Source organism: Thunnus albacares, chromosome 1, assembly GCF_914725855.1.
Source record: "Thunnus albacares chromosome 1, fThuAlb1.1, whole genome shotgun sequence".
In the NCBI taxonomy this organism is placed as follows: domain Eukaryota; kingdom Metazoa; phylum Chordata; class Actinopteri; order Scombriformes; family Scombridae; genus Thunnus; species Thunnus albacares.
This window is the reverse complement of record NC_058106.1, coordinates 21,665,759-21,684,112: the sequence shown is the minus strand read 5'-3', so window position 1 is coordinate 21,684,112 and position 18,354 is coordinate 21,665,759. Positions and strand designations below refer to the sequence as shown.

At 39.2% G+C, this 18,354-nt stretch overlaps 1 protein-coding gene across 1 annotated transcript in view; it reads left to right on the top strand.

Annotated features, from left to right (window-relative positions):
• Positions 1–6,041: 6,041 nt before the first annotated feature.
• The window catches only part of cpne7 (copine VII), a 31,252-nt gene continuing 18,939 nt past the window's right edge, over positions 6,042–18,354 (top strand). The window contains exons 1-7 of the mRNA XM_044349326.1: positions 6,042–6,276; positions 10,030–10,212; positions 10,562–10,636; positions 13,102–13,176; positions 17,707–17,790; positions 17,877–17,966; positions 18,240–18,338. Of these exons, the coding sequence (XP_044205261.1) occupies positions 6,103–6,276; positions 10,030–10,212; positions 10,562–10,636; positions 13,102–13,176; positions 17,707–17,790; positions 17,877–17,966; positions 18,240–18,338 (780 nt within the window). The 5' untranslated portion in view covers positions 6,042–6,102. The remainder of the gene's footprint in view (positions 6,277–10,029; positions 10,213–10,561; positions 10,637–13,101; positions 13,177–17,706; positions 17,791–17,876; positions 17,967–18,239; positions 18,339–18,354) is intronic.

Below are 18,354 nucleotides of genomic sequence, written 5' to 3'. Positions count from 1 at the left end.
CTATCTACAGCCGCAGGTAGTGGAGGCCAACAACATGAGGCAGAGAAGGTTTAGGAGAAATGAAAAGCGAGGAAGAATCACATCCCAGTGAGGCAGTTTTTCACCTGGCGTCTGCAGGAGAGTAAAGTGGAATTTTAATTTCCATGCTGACGGTTTCCTGCTGGCAGACATGAACCAAAACTGACTGTTAATGTAAAACATTGCTATGACAACAGAGTTTCTGGACATTTACAAACAATGTGCACAGCTGGTGTGTGCTGTGTTGTTCTGATAAGGTGAAGGGAATGAATAAAAAGTAACTCAAATGAAACACAGCTGCAGACACTCTCCTATTGGCGGAGATCTATTTTAGATGCATTACTCTGTTTATTAACATTCGAAAACTTCGAATGCAATAACAGACTGGAGCATGCTGACATACAGACTGAAAAATGAGGATGGATGAGATTGGACCCATCACAACGTCCTTGCTCGTGTCTCCTTTAATGTTTCTGTTTTCCAACAGTCTGAATGGAAAATAAATAATTCAGCTTTTGAAGATAAGTGGTGAGTCAAGTTGTTTTGCGCCACAAGTGACTGATACAGCTGAAATCTAATATATGATCTTGTTTATCCTTAAGATATGATGCCGCGAAATGATTCACTAAATCACACTTATGAACCATTAACTTTAACCACCTGTGTCCTCATTGTGTTACCAAATAACTCCAGCCTTAAAGCAGGTGTTCAGGTGCTCATATGTACAATTAAACAGCTTTTTCTGGCTGTATAATCATTCCTCCTGTTTACTGACTATTGTTTTAAGACAGACTTGAAAATATGTGAACCTGTCCTTTAACAAATGATGTCATTTTTTTCTAACAATCTACATAAAAAGCAATACCAAAATATATGCAAATTAATATAAATTGTGGTGTAAATTTCTTGATTTCTTACTTTTGATGAGCACAGTTTACATCATACAAGACTGACCCAGAGCTGAAACGATTAGTCAATTAATTAATCATTTAAGTCTTTTTCAAGCTAAAGTACCAAACGTTCTCCGATTATAGCTCCTCAAATGTGACAGTTTGCTGCTTTTCTCTTTGTCATATCAGCGTGAATGCACTATGTTTGGGTTTTGCACTGTTAGTCGGTCCAAACTATCATTCTGAAGACGTCACCTTTGGCTTTGGGGAGTTCTGACAGGTATTTTTTGATGGTTTCTTTGTTTTAAAGACTAAATGATTAATTGATTGATTTTTAAAAGATGGAGAGGTTGATCAGTTGCAGCTGTAAACTGACTACAACAAACAAATTCTCCTTTACAAGAGAAGTCTATGTCAAATGTCAACCAAAACCTGTTCTGGTTACAGTTCCTACTGTAGTTGTGAATAATCAAGTGAATATTCATTTACTATTTAATTAGTAAGTGCATGTATCATTTTTTCTGTTCTCACTTGTATCCTTTGCTGCAGTTAACACATTTCCCCACATATTTTTTTCTCTTCTAATCTACAATCAAACTGAAATCAATTAAGTTGCATATAATCCTTCAGTGTCAGCTTCAGACCTATGATGTATCACGTTTCCTCCGTGAAAAGGAAGTGAGATCTGTTCGGCTACAATATTTGTAGGTCAGTAAATCAAATATAATGATGACAGAGAAGACTGCAGATAACGTTTCTATTCAATGAGCCGTTACTAGAGCTGTGCTGAAACACAAGCTCAGTGATTGATCACCATTAACAGGGAAGCTCCATCATCTATTCCCGATGAGAAAGACTTTAAAATCAATAGAGACTTAGAAATTTTTTCCAAAAACCTACATGTTAAAAAACACCTCTGCTCAAGGGAACTGCTGGTGGATGGATGATGTTACACAAACACACCGAAGCTATATTACACAGACAGGATTGTTTGACTTTAAAATTGAGCGATTCAGGCTATGTTAGGAGATATTTGGGTTGTTGTACAGGCAGCGTGGTCAGCAGCACCAAGGCGTGCACTGACTGTGACTGGAGAGACGCAGTGGGGACAATCTGAATAGATAATCCATGTGTAAACGCAGAGAACGTCCTGTGAGGTGCTGAAGCGACGCAGCAGCAGATGGCCGATGTTTGGAGCTGTGGCGTAACAGGGCTCAGGTGTGTGCCCCAAAGCAGACGCTTCCTACCGACTCAGAATACTCATGGAAGAAGAGGCAGCAGGGGTGAAATCTGCAGGAGAGAGAGCTGACTTTAGGTGATGGCCTGTCAGAGAGCAGCAAGTTCACATATTTAACACAAGTGTATCTGAATAAAAGCATCAGCAAAAAGAATTTCACCAATAAGACCAACTTTTAAGAGGAATTAATGTGGTATTTCTATCATTTGTTGTTCAGCAGAAAAGCACGTAGACAAATTTTTTCCTGCTACGGGAATAAATTTATTGACCTGTCTGTCTGCTGCACACATCATTTTAGCAGCTGAAAGCTTCTGAGTGGCTAAACTCTCAAAGAATCAGCCAGGTGCTCTTGAAATCAAATGTAATGCTGCAAAACTCTAATGAAAAAATGTTCTCTCTGTCTGAAGGACACAGAATTATTTGATTTCAAAGCCTTCGGGAATAAAACGTTACAACAGCTTTCCTTTATCATAAGCTGCACTGTAAGCAACCGCTAACTACAGAAGGTACTTTGATTTAAGGGTTACCTGACCCTAACCCTTTTAAATTTCACGTTTTATTTCGATAAACACAACATTTCCAAATTATTCTCTCACCTGTTTTGTCTCTTAGTTTGTCTTTCAAGGCCTTTCGTACTGTTTTTGCAGCAACTTGAGAGCTGCTGTTTTGTCAGTGCAATCTATAAATGTTATGCAATGTCTGGAAATACATTCATGAAAATAATACATTTGTGGGTGGACTGTGAAAAGGTTCAGGCATAAATGCTGTGTAGAAACATTATGTTATGTAACATATATTGCTGAATGACTGAAAATCTACACCATGAATCAGTTCAAGATCACTTTAACGTGGATAATATTAGACTTGTAAGTGTTTGTGTATAGGTATGTGAAAATGTGAAAAGGGTGTTTGTGTGTGCGTGTGTGCATCTGATAAAGGTAAGAGAGCAGAGAGTCACAGGTCCTCAGCTGTTGTCTGCTCTACTCCACCGAGGGGCTGCCTCATGAAGATTCGGCTGTGATGTGCTGCTGCTGGAGGATCTGTCTTTTTGAGCTCCAGTTGCTTCGCTGTGAAACATCTTGCATGCTCACTTTGTGTTTTACTACAGGGGCTGAGACACAGCCAGCAGGAACTGACTTCTTATCTAAGTACAAATTGACAAACTATGTGTCCTAAACACAGAGTCATCAACTAAACACCCAATGTCACCTTTTATCTTAAGCTGTATGATGAAGCCCATAGAAATCATTTTAGATTGTACTGTTGAATGAAGGTAGAATAGGTGGATATTATCATTATGCTAATTAAAGGATAGGTTCACTATTTTTCCAAGTCTGTCTTAAAACAACAGTCAGGTGCCTGTGTGAACACTGAAAGAGGTTTTGCTTGCTGTAATCATTCCTCCTTTTCATACTGAACTTTAAGAGATGTGCTTACAATGTAAATGATGGACTCCAAAATCTACAGTCCTCGTTTTGTGCAAAAATGATTTCAAAAGTTTATCTGAAGTTAATAGGAGGCTTCAGCAGCCTGAGTTAGTCAAATAAAGTGAATATCTTCCACAGTAATAGTCTTTGTAGTGTAAAATTCTGCGTTTCGATAGTAAGAAAAAGAGAGATTTTTGTTTTAAAAAGACTGTAGCTTTGGAAGACATCCACTTGATTTGACTAATTTGGATGGCTGAAGCTTCATATTACCTTCATTTGAATACCTTTTTGCACAAACGAGGACTGTGGATTTTGTCACTTGCATTGAAAGCTCATTAGGAGGAGATCTTCTAATGATCAGTACAAACAGGAGGGATGATTACAGAAAAAAAAAAAAAAAAAAAAAAACCCAACCTTTTTCAGTGTTCATTTAGAAACCTCACTATTGTTCCAAGACAGACTTGAAAAATTATGAACCAATCCTTTAACAATGTAAACACAGCAACTGATTTCTGAAGCATTTCCACAGATGCACGACATCCTGCTCTTTCACTGAGGTTGATCTTTTTTGGTAGACAGCTCTGTGATCAGCAGGACTGACTGCTATAGCACAGTATAGTGAAGCAGTATGATGTTAACTACAGTATGCTGATGCTGGAGAAAAACCTCACTGATATATCAGTTGAAATCTAGATTTAAAAAAGAGGATTATTAGCACAAAGAGATTAACTTCAACTCAGAGGGAGTGTGGGAGAGTACGACAGAGCTTACTCGGGGCTTTTAGTGTTTTTGATGGTACATCACAAGATCAATGATTCTTTTAGTGTGAATTTCAGCAAATGACATAAAAGCTATCCACATGGCTTCTCTGTGTTTGCTTCTTTATTGCATTTCCATAGGCTTGTTTCCAATATATACATTTTTTTCCCAGAGAAAAGCCCAGCCTTACATCAGCAGCTGGACTGTCCCCCCACTCCCCGCCTCCACAAGCCAAGCCCACTCCCTCCTCACTAGTCTAACCAATGAGTTTCGGCGGAGAAGAAGAAAAAAAAAGAATCAAGCAGTGTGTTATGGGAGAGGATTAAACAAATGTGTTTAAGAGTAAAGAACAACGACAGGTAGGAAGTGAGTTTGTCGTTTTAACAGCAGAGTTGAATGTTTAATGAGGGGATGAAGTGCGTTTGTGTGTGTTTTTGATCAGCTGCAGATTTGTCTTGGAAGTGAGTAACAGCAGTCAGTGACAAACGATGTTATCAAAGTAGACTGTTGGTTTTTGTTGCGACGCCTTGCCTGCTGTAATTAAAAACAACTAATAGCTAGATCGTTATTGTACCCCCCCGATGTTGGAGGTTTCAACGATGACAGATTTGTGGCAGGAGTTCATTTACTGTGATGAATTATGAACTAACCATTTAAGAGCGTTTCTCGTGTCGCCTTCGTTAAGTTGTTGGATTGCGCTCTTGAGCGGACGTGTTGCTTTACAAAGAGGTTTTTTTTTTACGTGACAAGTTTTGCTTTAAAAGACACGGTGAGTCGCATTTTTATAGCTCATGAATTTGATAATATTTCGAGCTTTTTCTTGAGTTAAGTTTTAAATTTACGCTTTTGAGAGTAACATCTGGTTTCTAGACGCGCAGCTGGCAGCAAACCGCGGGCGCTGTCCCTGGTGCTGAAAGCAAAAACGCGCACTTGCCTCCTAATAATGTGACGTTTACAGTAAATGATGCTGGTAGAGAAATTCGACCCCCCCCCCCCCCCCCCCCCCCCCCCCCCCTCTCCGTCCTCATGCTTTCTTCCCTTTTAAAGCGGTTAATCAGGGTCAGAAGCCCTTGCTCAGGGACACTTGAGCAGGGCGGATGCTTGCCACGTTGGAGCTCAAACAAACCAAAGTCCTTTTCTTGGTTTTGTGTTATCTTCTGGGAAATAAAGGCACTCAGCCATGTGGCTGTTGGATTCCTGATTTTATCTGCTACCTCCATTGGTTTACATTTTGAATTCAGACCAGAAAAAAGGCTGTGCTATACCTGTTTGCTGTCTCACATTTACAACTGGAAACAGGGAAAAAAGAATTGTAAGGCAGCATGTAGTAAATTACAATATCAAGTTTATATTTTTGTGCACATTTTTGTGGATAGCATTGTAATCCTGAGTGATACCCTCTCTCCTTTTCATACTGTGATTTAAAACACTTATCACATTTGACCATCTTAGATTAGTCTTTCCAAGGATCTAGACTCATAAAAGCCCGACCCTGTCACCTTCACGTCCCTCCTGTCGTCATTACTGAGGTGAGATGATATTCCTCACAAGGGGGGATAGCTCTGAGAGGCAGTAATAACAGCTTGGGTTTGGTCCCCCTGGGACTCAACAGGAATCTGTACCAAGTCAAAAGCGCCTGTCTCCTGTGAGCGTGCCTCATCTTTACTGAGATCCTTTGACCGACCACTGCGTTTTCCCATCCTTCAGAGTTACCAACGGCCTCACATCCCATCACTTCTCTGGTTGGCAGTTCCTCTTGCCCTGAGCCAGGATGAATGACGTTCAGGAGGCCACCTCCCCTGCGACCAGCCTCAGCGGTCCAGCTACCTGTGTCTCCAAAGTAGAGCTGCGTGTGTCCTGCAAAGCTCTGCTGGACCGAGACACGCTGAATAAGTCAGACCCCTGTGTCATCCTCATGATACAGACCAACGGACAGTGGACAGAGGTGAGCCCCTCTCTTTTCTTCTGGCTGACAAGTGCACAGTTTGACCCTTTGGGCAAAAGTATGAGGCTCATATCTCCTCAATTACTGATTCTATAAGAAGCAGTATGTAGCTTTTAAAAATGTATCTACCATCTTTTATTAATCTCCCTATCCGAGTCATTAACCACATTTTAAAATGTTGTTTAATGACAGAATACACATGCGTAAGAGTTTTAATAATTTAAATTACAGCATGTTGAGGTTATCTGAGCAACAAGTTTTGTTAATGACATTGGTGAAAGAACAGTAAGTTAGCTCTCCCTCCCTTGTCCAGTATCACGAATGAAACCACCTCTGAGACTGAGATTTAAGTGAAGAGAGGTGATGTGTGAAATATTATTCATGAGCATGAAATTTTAACCCCACTCCAGTTATCCCAAAAACCTGTGTTTTCATACAAGATCAACCAGGGAGACAAATCTGTTAATGGTTTGGTGAACTTGGCAGCTGTTTTTCACTCTTTCGGAAGAGATCGTGGCTTACAGAACAGCTGCCAGATTCAGAATTAAAAATATCAAACACAGTGTATCTTTGCAGAGGAAGAGTAAACATCGTCTGTCTCCCTAATTCAGTCATTAACAACAGATTGTGTTGTCTGCCCTGTAAGACTCACATTGTGTTGTACTGTATGTTCCACTTGTGGACAAACACTCTATTGGTAATATGCAGCGTGATTAGTTGTGTTCCAGCTGAAAATGTTTACTTTCTTGGATTGGTCCCAGGCTTATTTGGAGCGTAGGCAGCAGGTCTCTCATTTCTCTGTTAATTAAGTCATTTGGTTCATGAGGGAAAGCCAAAACACAGGTCTCCATTAAGTAGAGGAGGATGTGTTAAAATGTGGCAGAGGAAATCTAATTATATAGATTTTTTTCCCCGCAACCCTTCATCCAACAAAATGCTCTTTTTTCAGGGAAACAGGAGATAATAATTAACTGTAAGTTTGCCAGATCCTAGCCACTCGGGAGCAATTTGTTGAAGATGCTCACTGTAATGTTTGGGCTGTGTGAATGTGGAACCTCGAGATACTATTTTGAGGCGCTGATGATTAAAAAAAAATGGCTGTTGAACACATATTATGGATTTTTCTTGGTTGTAATTTGATAGGAGGTTGTTAGATGAGATGCCTGACCTGGGTTCAATGTAGCATGAATACATGAGTGGCTATTTTTAGCTTCACTAACTGAAGCAAATTCATTGCATATGAAAAATGGTACTCTATCTATCTATCTATCTATCTATCTATCTATCTATCTATCTATCTATCTATGAATCTTGACAGCCATGACAGTGTACACAACTTGTCCAATCCTCCGCTGTCAAATCCCTCAGTACTGGGAGGCACCGTCGCTGTTCAAATTGTTTACTTACGTCAACAACTGAGTAAGTAGCTGAGCCCACTCATATCACCGCCGCCCTCTTTCTCTCTTCTGAGCTCATACTGCTGGCCCCACTGACTTGCAAGAGCTGTTTGTTTAACTACATTTTTTTTATTTTTTACCTTATTTCACCACCTGCTCACTTTCAAGGACAGACATTGAAGCCCGGTGGAGACAATTTAGCAGACTTCTTTTTTTTTCTGTAAACTGGCCTCTACATGTTCCTGCTCGATAATGAATTCATTCAAAACCTGATCTCTATGTTGATATATATATATAACATAGGCTGCAGGGGTTTGTCATGATCAACCTACACAGATAATGCAGAACTGATTAGAGAAAGCCTTCATTTTCCATGTCGGAGATCTCTCTATAGCTCTGGCCCCACACCAACAGGCTTCACAGATTTCGGCACAACCTATCCTCCGTAGCTCCGATTAGCTTTCATCAACAAACAGTCTCATCAAACTCATCCCAAATCTGTCCATCCAGATGGCACAAAAAGAGGAGGAGAAGGCAAGAAAAGACAATAGAGGAGAAACAGGGATGAATGAAGGCACAGAAAGCCAAGTCCTGGCTGCTAGATCTTTGCTTTGTTTGTGAATCTTGCCAGAAATGGAAACAATAGAGAAATCTCAGCTGCTTATCATTGCATTTGTTACTTTATTATTATTTGTCTGTTATCTTGTTAAATTAAGGGCAATGTTATTTGTATAAACCAGCCAGGTTACTCCCCCAGAGCAGATATCTCAACCCAGATATCACGGAAATAAAGATGTGACAAATAAAAAACATATATTTCCAGCAACAAATGCAATATGTTTTATCATTTATTAACCAACAAACTGCATTGATGATAGCTGATGAACAACAAGAAAAGCAACCATAGAACTATAGTAATTAAGGTGTTTACAGTTCAAATATGGATTGCTCACAAAAGAAAAATCTGAAGAACAAAGCAAATGCCGATGCTTACATGTGTGTCATACTTAAAGGGAAGTTTCACTGCAAATCAATAGAAAGTTTTTTCTGAGTCATCGCTTTTATCCTATGATGAAAAAATTCAATCCTGATAGGAGCGGTCTCTTCCAGGATGATAGTGTCTCCATCCGAGTCACTGAATGGTTTGAAGAGTGTGAAAATGATATCAATCATATTTTATGGCTTTCACTGTCGGCAGATCTCAACCCAATTTAACACCTATGGGAGACTTTTGACCATCATGTTACCACCATCACAAAAAAAAGCAAACGAGGGAAAATCTCTTGGAGGAATAGTATTCATCACTCCAGTAGATATCCAGAGACTTTGTGAATCTGTGTCAAGGAGTAATGAAGCTGTTCTGGCTTGATGGTGTTGGTTCGTGTGACACTTTTGCGACAACTTTTTCTTCATCATAATCTATTTAAAATACAGCTAAAGTTGTCTAGAGTCCAGTTCAGTCTTCTCTCCTGAACATGACTCATCTCTACCAAGACGAGAAGTGAAGGACGAGGGAGAGATAACGCTGGTTTTTAAAGTCATCATGACACAAAGTCTGGACCTGCTCCACTGTGACAATTAAGAAATAATGTATAGAAGGGTATCCAGCTATATGGCTGTGTTTAGGATGACCACCTGAAGCTCTCTCAGTCTCTAATTTACTGGCTCAAGATCAGATCCAGATTATGAGTCTGTTCTGTGGTGTGTTCTTTTGTTAGATTGGGGTTTAAATCCCAAATATGCATTATTAAACATTAAACATCATACACATCAACATATATATATATTATATCATGAACATTTTGAGAGTCAGGATTTTTTTGGTAATTCTTTAATGATATAAACCTCTGTAGACTTAAATATCAGCTCAATGATGATCTGTCCTTGTGACAAATTGGACAGCAGAGAAACATTCATGGAGCTGCATGTGTGAGAGCTAAATCCTACATCACGAGCAGATGGGGCCTCGCAGAGCTCAGCTTTTCCTTGTCAGGCAGTCAAAGACAGGCATGGATGTTTTCTGTATGCTGAGATTAAATGTCAGAGCCCTCCAATCTTCTCTACTTGATGGAATGTAATAATATTTGCTCTACTGTGTTTACACTGGTGTTCCTCAAAATCAGTAAAGATAAAATATGTTATAAGAGTCCAATCCTATTTTCTGACATCTTACTTTAAAATGATATAGCATACAATCTGTGAAAGTGTAATCCCCATAGGCTTTATTTCCCTATTGTCTACTACCTCTTCAACTGCACACATAGTGAATTAAAATAAGAAATATTAGAATTTTTAGAAATATATTAGATGAAAGCATTTGAAGGTTCAAAACTGAACTCAGTGTGTTTCTTCTCAGCTGGACAGGACAGAGGTGATCAAGAGCAACTTGCACCCGGTCTTTGCCAAGGTTTTCTCTTTGGACTACTACTTTGAGGAGGTTCAGAAGCTGCGATTTGAAGTCTATGACATCCATGGCACTCACAGCATCGGGACTCGTGACGATGACTTCCTGGGTGGTGTGGAGTGCACTCTTGGTCAGGTAGGCTACTGTTTATCTAACCTTTTTGGTGATACATTAATAGCTGTGTTTTCCATATTACAGTGATATATTGTTAGCTTAAGTGAAATTCATTTGACTATTGCTGTCAATTTGGTTCCTAAACTCAGTGATTTGTCTGCCATAAAAGACCTAAAACATACAGATGTATATCGGAACAGCAACCTTTGTGATAGTGACAGTAAATATACTTGATGCTGTATGTTTGCTACATAGATTGGCAGACTAAGAGATGGATACCTATCACAGCTGTTTATGACTCACATCCCTACACTGCTCTTGACTGCTGAGGGGCTCAGGGACTGTACTGTGTTTATCTTGCTCTTTGCAGATTGTGGCCCAAAAGAAGATGGTGAAGCCTTTGTTGCTGAAGTACGGAAAATATGCCGGCAAATCCACCATCACGGTAAGTTCTTTACATTGTGCGTATGACCTTACTGCTCTGGTGAATGAAATTGTGTGGATTGCGGAACAGTAGATGCTGTAATGGCCAGTGTGAGCTGAGCAAAATAACCTTAATGCATTTAAAATTGATGGGTAGCAGCAGTAAAATCTGTGTATTCTCCATCTCTTTTCCCGCAATCTCACAACTGTGCACTCGACAGTTTAATATACTGGCCCCATAATGCATTTTCTTTCACTTTTAGGTAGCTGTATATTTCTTTGTGTTTGTAAATGCTTACTAACCAGGATGATTTGACTGACTTAAGCTCTAATGTGTACAACATTATTTTTATTTGTTAAGATAAATTAGAAACACAACTTATAAGTAGATTCTTGTTCCTGATTTACGTTGTTTTTTTTTGGGTTTTTTGTGGTGATACATGAAGTGCGAGCACTTTGTGTATTCTTGTGTTCATTGTTGGTGCCATTCCTGCTCTGCACTCAAATACAAGAACTCAAGAAAATCCACAAGAAATGACACATGCACAAGAAATCACTGGTGTCAGATGTAGAAGAGAGGAGCTGATGATTCATTATCCACCAGCTTACAGCTATCAAGCCAGTAGTGGTAACATATGAGAAACAAGAAAAACTGGATGGTACAATGCTCCACTCTGGTCTAAAGAGTAACTGCTCCACTTTATTTGGGAATACTTGAATGTACTTGAATACTACTTGAATGTACAGCAGACTAGATGGAGGCCTTTTTTGTCTGTTTAACCATAGACATACAGTATAACTCTGCAAAACAAAAACTGGTAGCAGTAGTAGCATCACTATTATAGTGGATTGCCTCATACTGTACAGACACTCATGTTATTGTGACTATTCTCTGTATATTTGATATCAGGGAAAGTATAAACTACTTTTTGAACTCACATTCCTGTCACATGAGCATCGAACCCTTCTCTTGCCTGTTCTCTGCGCTCACTGCATTCAGAAAGGACGTGTGCTGAGATTTGAACCCAAGATCTCAGTGAGGGAGGCAAAAGTTACAGACAAACTCATCCATTTAAAATCGTTGTCATTACATCTCTGGCCAGCAGTTGGACTTTCTTAAGGAAAAGCCAACAGCAAAGACCTTTTAAATGTCTTGGATAGGATCATTTTGAGGATTCAAACAAGGAGATTATCGGACCATTTCATCTACATAAATGTACTGAAATATATATTATTCTCATTTGTACTTCCTGAACTCTGTTCTCCTTGTTAATAATCTTATAGAAATCATATAGTACATACAGCTTTGTATTACACTAGATGCCTCATCCCATCCTGTATCCCAAACACTGCCAAAAGTCTAATTCTAACCTTGACCCCAAAGCCAAACCTTTATACCTGTAAAAAACTCTTTGTAAAAGTAAGAATCAGCCAAAATGTCCCTACTCTCAAGCTCTAGAAATGGATCCCAACAAGAATAGAAATACAAGAGCATACACACACACACACACACACACATCTTGTGTCCACACCTTCTATATAGATTTTTCGCTGTTCTTGGTACCTGTCAGGACAAGCTGTCTGATAAAAACCACAAGTTTCTTTGTCAATCGTCACTGTCAAGCTCTGGCCATGTCTGCACTACAGCTACACTGCCGGCAGTTTGATGTTAAGTTTGTCTCAGTTTCTATACCAAGTTTCAAGAAGAGGAGCGAACAGACAGCAAGCAAACTGTTCTGTGAGTGGGCCGAACAGTCTAAAGGGAACAGCAGAGGGTGCTCAGTGAAAATGGCAATCCTGAAGTTTTTCTTTTTAACTACCACACAAGTGTTATATACACTTGTGTGGTAGTTAAAAAGAAAAACAAGCAAAAAAACCCCCAAAAAACCGGCATTGCAACCTTTCTGAGGGGCAGCTATTACCAAAATTTGGTGATGTACTGTGTGTGTGTGTGTGTGTGTGTGGTAACTTCTACGTTAAAAGTCAATTCATGAGTCGATTCCTGACAGTGGGGCCCTCTAGGTTGGAGCTAATGGTGCTCTAAACTCTTTAGTTATACATTTCCAGCAATCCTGTGTTAAATAAAAGTCACTAAAAAGATTCAGTATGTTAACTGCGTACCACAGTGCAACCGCTATTAAACAGAGGTTACTTTTTACAACAGAAAGGTAAAATGGTGTATAAGTACTGACATAAAAATGGACTGTGGTTTTAAGACAAAATAAGGCCTGTATTAGATTTCAGCCTTAAATTAGAAGTGTTAACATGTCTGCGTTAGGAATGTAATAGATTCAGGCTCACTGTGTTATTTTTTGGAGTGTGAGTGATTATAATGCATGCAAGCCTTGTTTTAAATGCAGCCCTAAAATCATCCGTGCAATGAAGAAATGAAATTTAGATCATGTGGACAAGTCAATATTTCTTCTTGCCATGAATAATGAAGGCTGTAAGTACAAAATATTACTGACAAATCTTATTTCCTTTCAGGTGCATGCTGAGGAAATTTCTGGCAACAACGGATATGTGGAGCTCTCCTTCTGTGCCAAGAAGCTTGATGATAAGGTGAGAGGAGCATACCTCTTTGATGGAAATACCAACATGGTTCATGTTTTATTAGATATGGTTTAGTAGCACCAGACAGCAACAGTGGTAGTAATATGAAAGCACCCACAATGCAGCGCTGGCCTTGTATTTATACATATGTTAAAGATTTTCTCTCAATTTCACCAACAAAGAATGATAAAGATCAAATTCCATGTTACAGCAGGAGAAAAAATGTGATTTCACTTGATATTGCAACAGGGTAGTGACAATGTTATCACATGTGCAGTAAAGTTATATAATCATAATATAATAATCATTTGTGAACATTTTACTCACATGTAAATAACATGACAGCACATAATACCACTTGTGAAATGGGTGTTATTAAGGCTGAGCATCACTGACCTTAGCTGCTCGTGCTCTCACACTGTCACGCTTTGCTCAAGGCATATTTCAATCAAAAAGACAGCAGGAGCTTACATCCAATTACCAACTCTGATGATCTGAAGTTGCTTCATGTTGTCAGGAGCAAGCCTCAGTATGCCAGGCTCCTAGGTTTTGCAACAGTATTGCAGGAAAAATTCTAATTTTCTACGGCAGTAACATTTATTTTTAACATTACAATTTGCAATTTAGAGCCGCCCTGAGAGTGAAATTGAACCTGACTCTTACATGACGGCAATGATTTAAAAAAAAAAAAATCCTTATAGAGTGCATCCTCTCCCACATGTGACATTTGCTTCCTATATCGAGTGTGCTACTAGAACTGCTGTGTTGAATTTCTGCTGAAGTGCAGAAGAATCCACCTGCTTGTTTTATTTGAACTGAACTGATTACCATTGAGATTTCAACACTATTTGGATGTTACAGCTGCGAGCACATCACTGTGTAGCAATGCTGTGTAATCATGTGCCACTGAAAGACACAAAAGTGTTTGTGGTTTTCACTCTGAACAATCAATACAGCAGCTTATTTGGTATAGCATCTTTTTGGAATGAAAACTTCACCCTGGCTTTGTTTATGTGTGTATAATGGCAAACTTGGTTAGAAAAGGTAAGTTCAAAGTCTGGTTAAGAGAAGTCTAGTTCAGTATTGTCAGTGAAGTCTGGTTTATTTTTTGCAGATCTTTGCCTACTGGTGGGTTAGAGTTTACATTTCTTGTATTAGAAGTAACTTAATGTACCTTCAGACTGACAGATGTGGATCCAAGTGCAATTATAGCTCTTAGAGCAGCATTAATTGATTGTTTTTGGAGCAGCAGAACAAGCTGTAAGCACAACAGTGACATGCTATTACTTTAATTAATTATTATTGTGAAGGTGCTAGCAAACGGTTGTCTATTTACACATTCCAGCAGACACAAAGCAACATTAGCATTCATTTGGATTTGAGATTCTGGCCACCTGTCTAATGTAAGTCCAATACTCACTTTTCTTTTAGCTCAGCTTTGGTCTTCACCAACTCCAATATTTTGCTTTTTGCTGCTAAATGTATGTTCACCTGCTAATTGCTAATTATTGGTCTGCTGAACAGAAACAGTAAAGTTGCAGGCTTTAAAATCAAAACAGTGATGCTAACAGACACCAAAACTCTCCACAGAGGTGAGGGAAACTGCAGAGTTGGGTCATGTGATCCATGCTAATAAAAAGTATTGATTAATGCAGCTTTAACTGGTTAATTCATGGAAATAAGGATATTGTTTAAAAAGTAAATGATGAATGGCACAAATTAACTTTCAGCTCCTGTCATCTTAGTGGTATTGTGGTGGTATTTGATTTTAGGATTTCTATAAAAAGCCATCAGCTGTTTTTCACACATACGCATTTACTTAACAACACAAATCGACTGCGACAGACCACTTGGGTGCAGCAATTTATCTGACACTGGCACCAGATGATGACTGAAACAGCAAACTGTTCCTAATTAGGTGCGCGTCAGCTTTATCACCTCAATCTGTTGAAAATGAACGAATCAGAGTAGAGACAGGAGCATGATGAGGTATCATAGTTAGACAATGACTGTGTTAACTGCTAATGATTCACATTACTGTTATTGTTAGCCGGATATTGAATTTTGACATGTGCGTCTAATCAGTTCATGCTGCTGATGCCGCTGGCTGGCCGTTGCCATGACAACAAAGAGAGGATGCTACAGCTCTTTTAGCTCTTGTCCCTCAGGAGATGTATCTGGCTAATGTGGCGGGAAATGCAGCATTAACTCTCATTCGGAACATACAAAACCCCCTCACCCACCTGCCTCCCCTGACCGCCACAGTCACACATAAACAGACATACACACACACACACACCACACACACACATACACACACACTAATCATTTGCTTTCCTCCCTGAAGAATCAATTGACCTAAATAATCAGTGTTTCTCTGCTCTCAGATGCCAGTGCTTAAAGGGAAACTTTGCAGATTTTCCAACTAGCATTGTATCATTACAATGTGGGTACTATATGCAAATGAACAATGTTTAACTTCCCTCCATGTTGCCTGCACCCAGAGCTCCTTGCTCATTTGCTGGCAAAAGTCCGCTGGGTGATACAATACATGGATCCGGCAGACTTTGGAGATCTGCCTTAGACTACAAACTATGTTTTCTCATTTTCTGTAGTGGTGCCTTCAAGGACGGTAAAATGTGGGTCTCCCAAAACACTCTGTGTACCTTGTTACACTAGCAGTAGGGAAAAGCAGACACTAAAATATAATACTTAATACTAGTAATAATAGTATCAGCATATTTGAAAGAAAGCTAGTTTCATCATGCAAGGCCGATTATCACATTGTGGAATCAGCTAGAGTGTGGAAAAGAGAGCGACCACGGGAGCTACGGTATAGCAGCAGCCAAGAGAGAGGAGCCGCAGTCAGACAGGCGGCTGCAACATCGACTGGTGACTGGTGCAGAAAGAATGGAGACAGAACAGAAAACTCTAGTCAACAGACTAGAGTCAACAGACTATGTGGTGCTTTGGTAAACCTGACTTTGTTTTCTGACAGAATATTATATTGGACTTTGCCATCTCTGAATACAGAACAGAACTACAGTGACTGTGTTAAGTTACCTGTAACTTATGCAGCTACATCCAGCTTGAGCAGTTAACTCTAACTCTTCATCATCATCCAAAATAGGTAAAAGAAACAGTGTTTGCTTGCAGTTTTTCACCCCTTCATCCATTATTTCCCAAAACAAGGTGAAATGAGAATGACAGACTCAGAGGTTTTTTTGACTGTTCATCAGCAAATTCTCCAAAAACTCAGTAAAGTTTGCAATGATCCACAAAACATTAAATGACTCCAGCACACTGTTTGTTTTATTATCCTTGCACGCCAGTATGATATATCCAGACTGAGAAAAAATGTTTTGTAAATGAAAAGAAGCCTCAGTAAAGAGAGATAATGCTGCTCACAAACTTTGTCTTGACTCGCCGCCTGCATTCTGTAAACACACCAGTAGATAATTGGACGGGACGCACGCAATGCGTTTTGGTTGTTGTAGGATTCCCCTTTAAGAGCAGTTTCTCAGTTTTCTCTAGTCATAGGGCACCAATTTAAAAAATAATTGCATATTTCTACTACATAGGTGAGCTAGTTTTAAGAAATCTTCATATTCACAGTGGTGAATTTCTCTTTAAGTCTCAGGGGATGATTTAAGGCTACCGCAAATAACCATAAGGACTGCAAAACTGCATGTTTTCAAATTAGCCAGGTATTTACTAACACTGATTATGTAAATGGACACAGCAGCCGTTGAGTGCATGATGTTAATAACAACCTATTTCTGGGCAATAATAGATGTATTTTGCATCTGGAAAATAACGGAGCACAAAAGAAAGTTTAAATTCCCTGTAGAGAGCTTGAAATGCTGGTTGAAAAAACCAATAAAGACATCTCAAAATTGCAGGGAAGGGAAGAAAATGGCAGTCAAATAAGGCTGTTACATCAAGTAAATGTTTCTATGATTGAGTATAGAAATTGTAATATCTGGGTAATAGCATGAGTTGCAAGCTTGTAGAATATTCTCAAATTCTTCTCTGGCCAAAAATTTACAAAAACCTCTGAGTACCATGCTGTGCTGTAAATTTGATTCGTGCTTCTCCCTGACCTTTAATCACAGAGACAATTACCTCTGCCACAGCAATCAGCATTGATAAATCTGTTTCAACAGTCATCTGTATGAACTTCAGTTTCTTCTCACATGAACCATCTGGACAACATGGAGATATATATTGAAATAACCCAAGGAGAATTTTTAATGGTTTTACTTTTCTGTAATTTTGCCTGTGTGAAGTTCGTCTCAGCCCCATGATATGAGTGTTAAAATGAGTATTTTACACCTTTTCCTTATTTAATTTACAGTGCAATGATGAACAAAGGCAGCAAATATTATGGGAAAATTCTCCCCTGAGCTACTAGAAGAGTGTTAAATTATATTTTCTACTCTTTCCAGGGAACCAGTTGTTTTGGCTTCATGTACTTATCTAACATTAAAAGCCCGTGGGCCAGTAATTTTGGATATTTTGTTTTCTCTGTTTCTGCAGGATCTCTTCAGCAAGTCAGACCCGTTTTTGGAAATATACCGAATTAATGACGATGAAACCGAACAGCTTGTGCACAGAACTGAAGTACGTGCATCAAATCCCCTTCTCTGTTTCAACCAACAGCTATTTTCATACTTTACTTCATTTGTAATGTATTTGTACTCAAACAGGTGATAAAAAACAACCTGAACCCTGTGTGGGAGCCTTTTAAAGTGTCTCTCATATCACTGTGCAGCTGTGATGAGGACCGGAAGCTCAAGGTAAGGGACCTTTAGGATGTTAGTCAAAACCACATTGATCAATGACCCAGAATCTGTATAATCAGTTTGACACAGCTGGAATCAGAAAACAGGGCTAAACAAAAGAGCCAAACAATGAAAATGAAGGTGTATATATGGAGGTAAAAGAGAATATAATAAAAAAAGTTTGCTGAAAATTTGAAGGATAAATCAATTAATACTGTAGGATTATTATATGAAAGGCAATCCTGACTGAGAGAAGGTAACAAACAGTATCGTCTGTGTGTGCCACAGTGCCTAGTGTGGGATTATGACTCCAGGGGGAAGCACGACTTCATCGGCGAGTTCTACGCTACTTTCAGGGAAATGCAGAAAATTTCCAGTGGAAATAAGGTCAGTGAACGAGCGA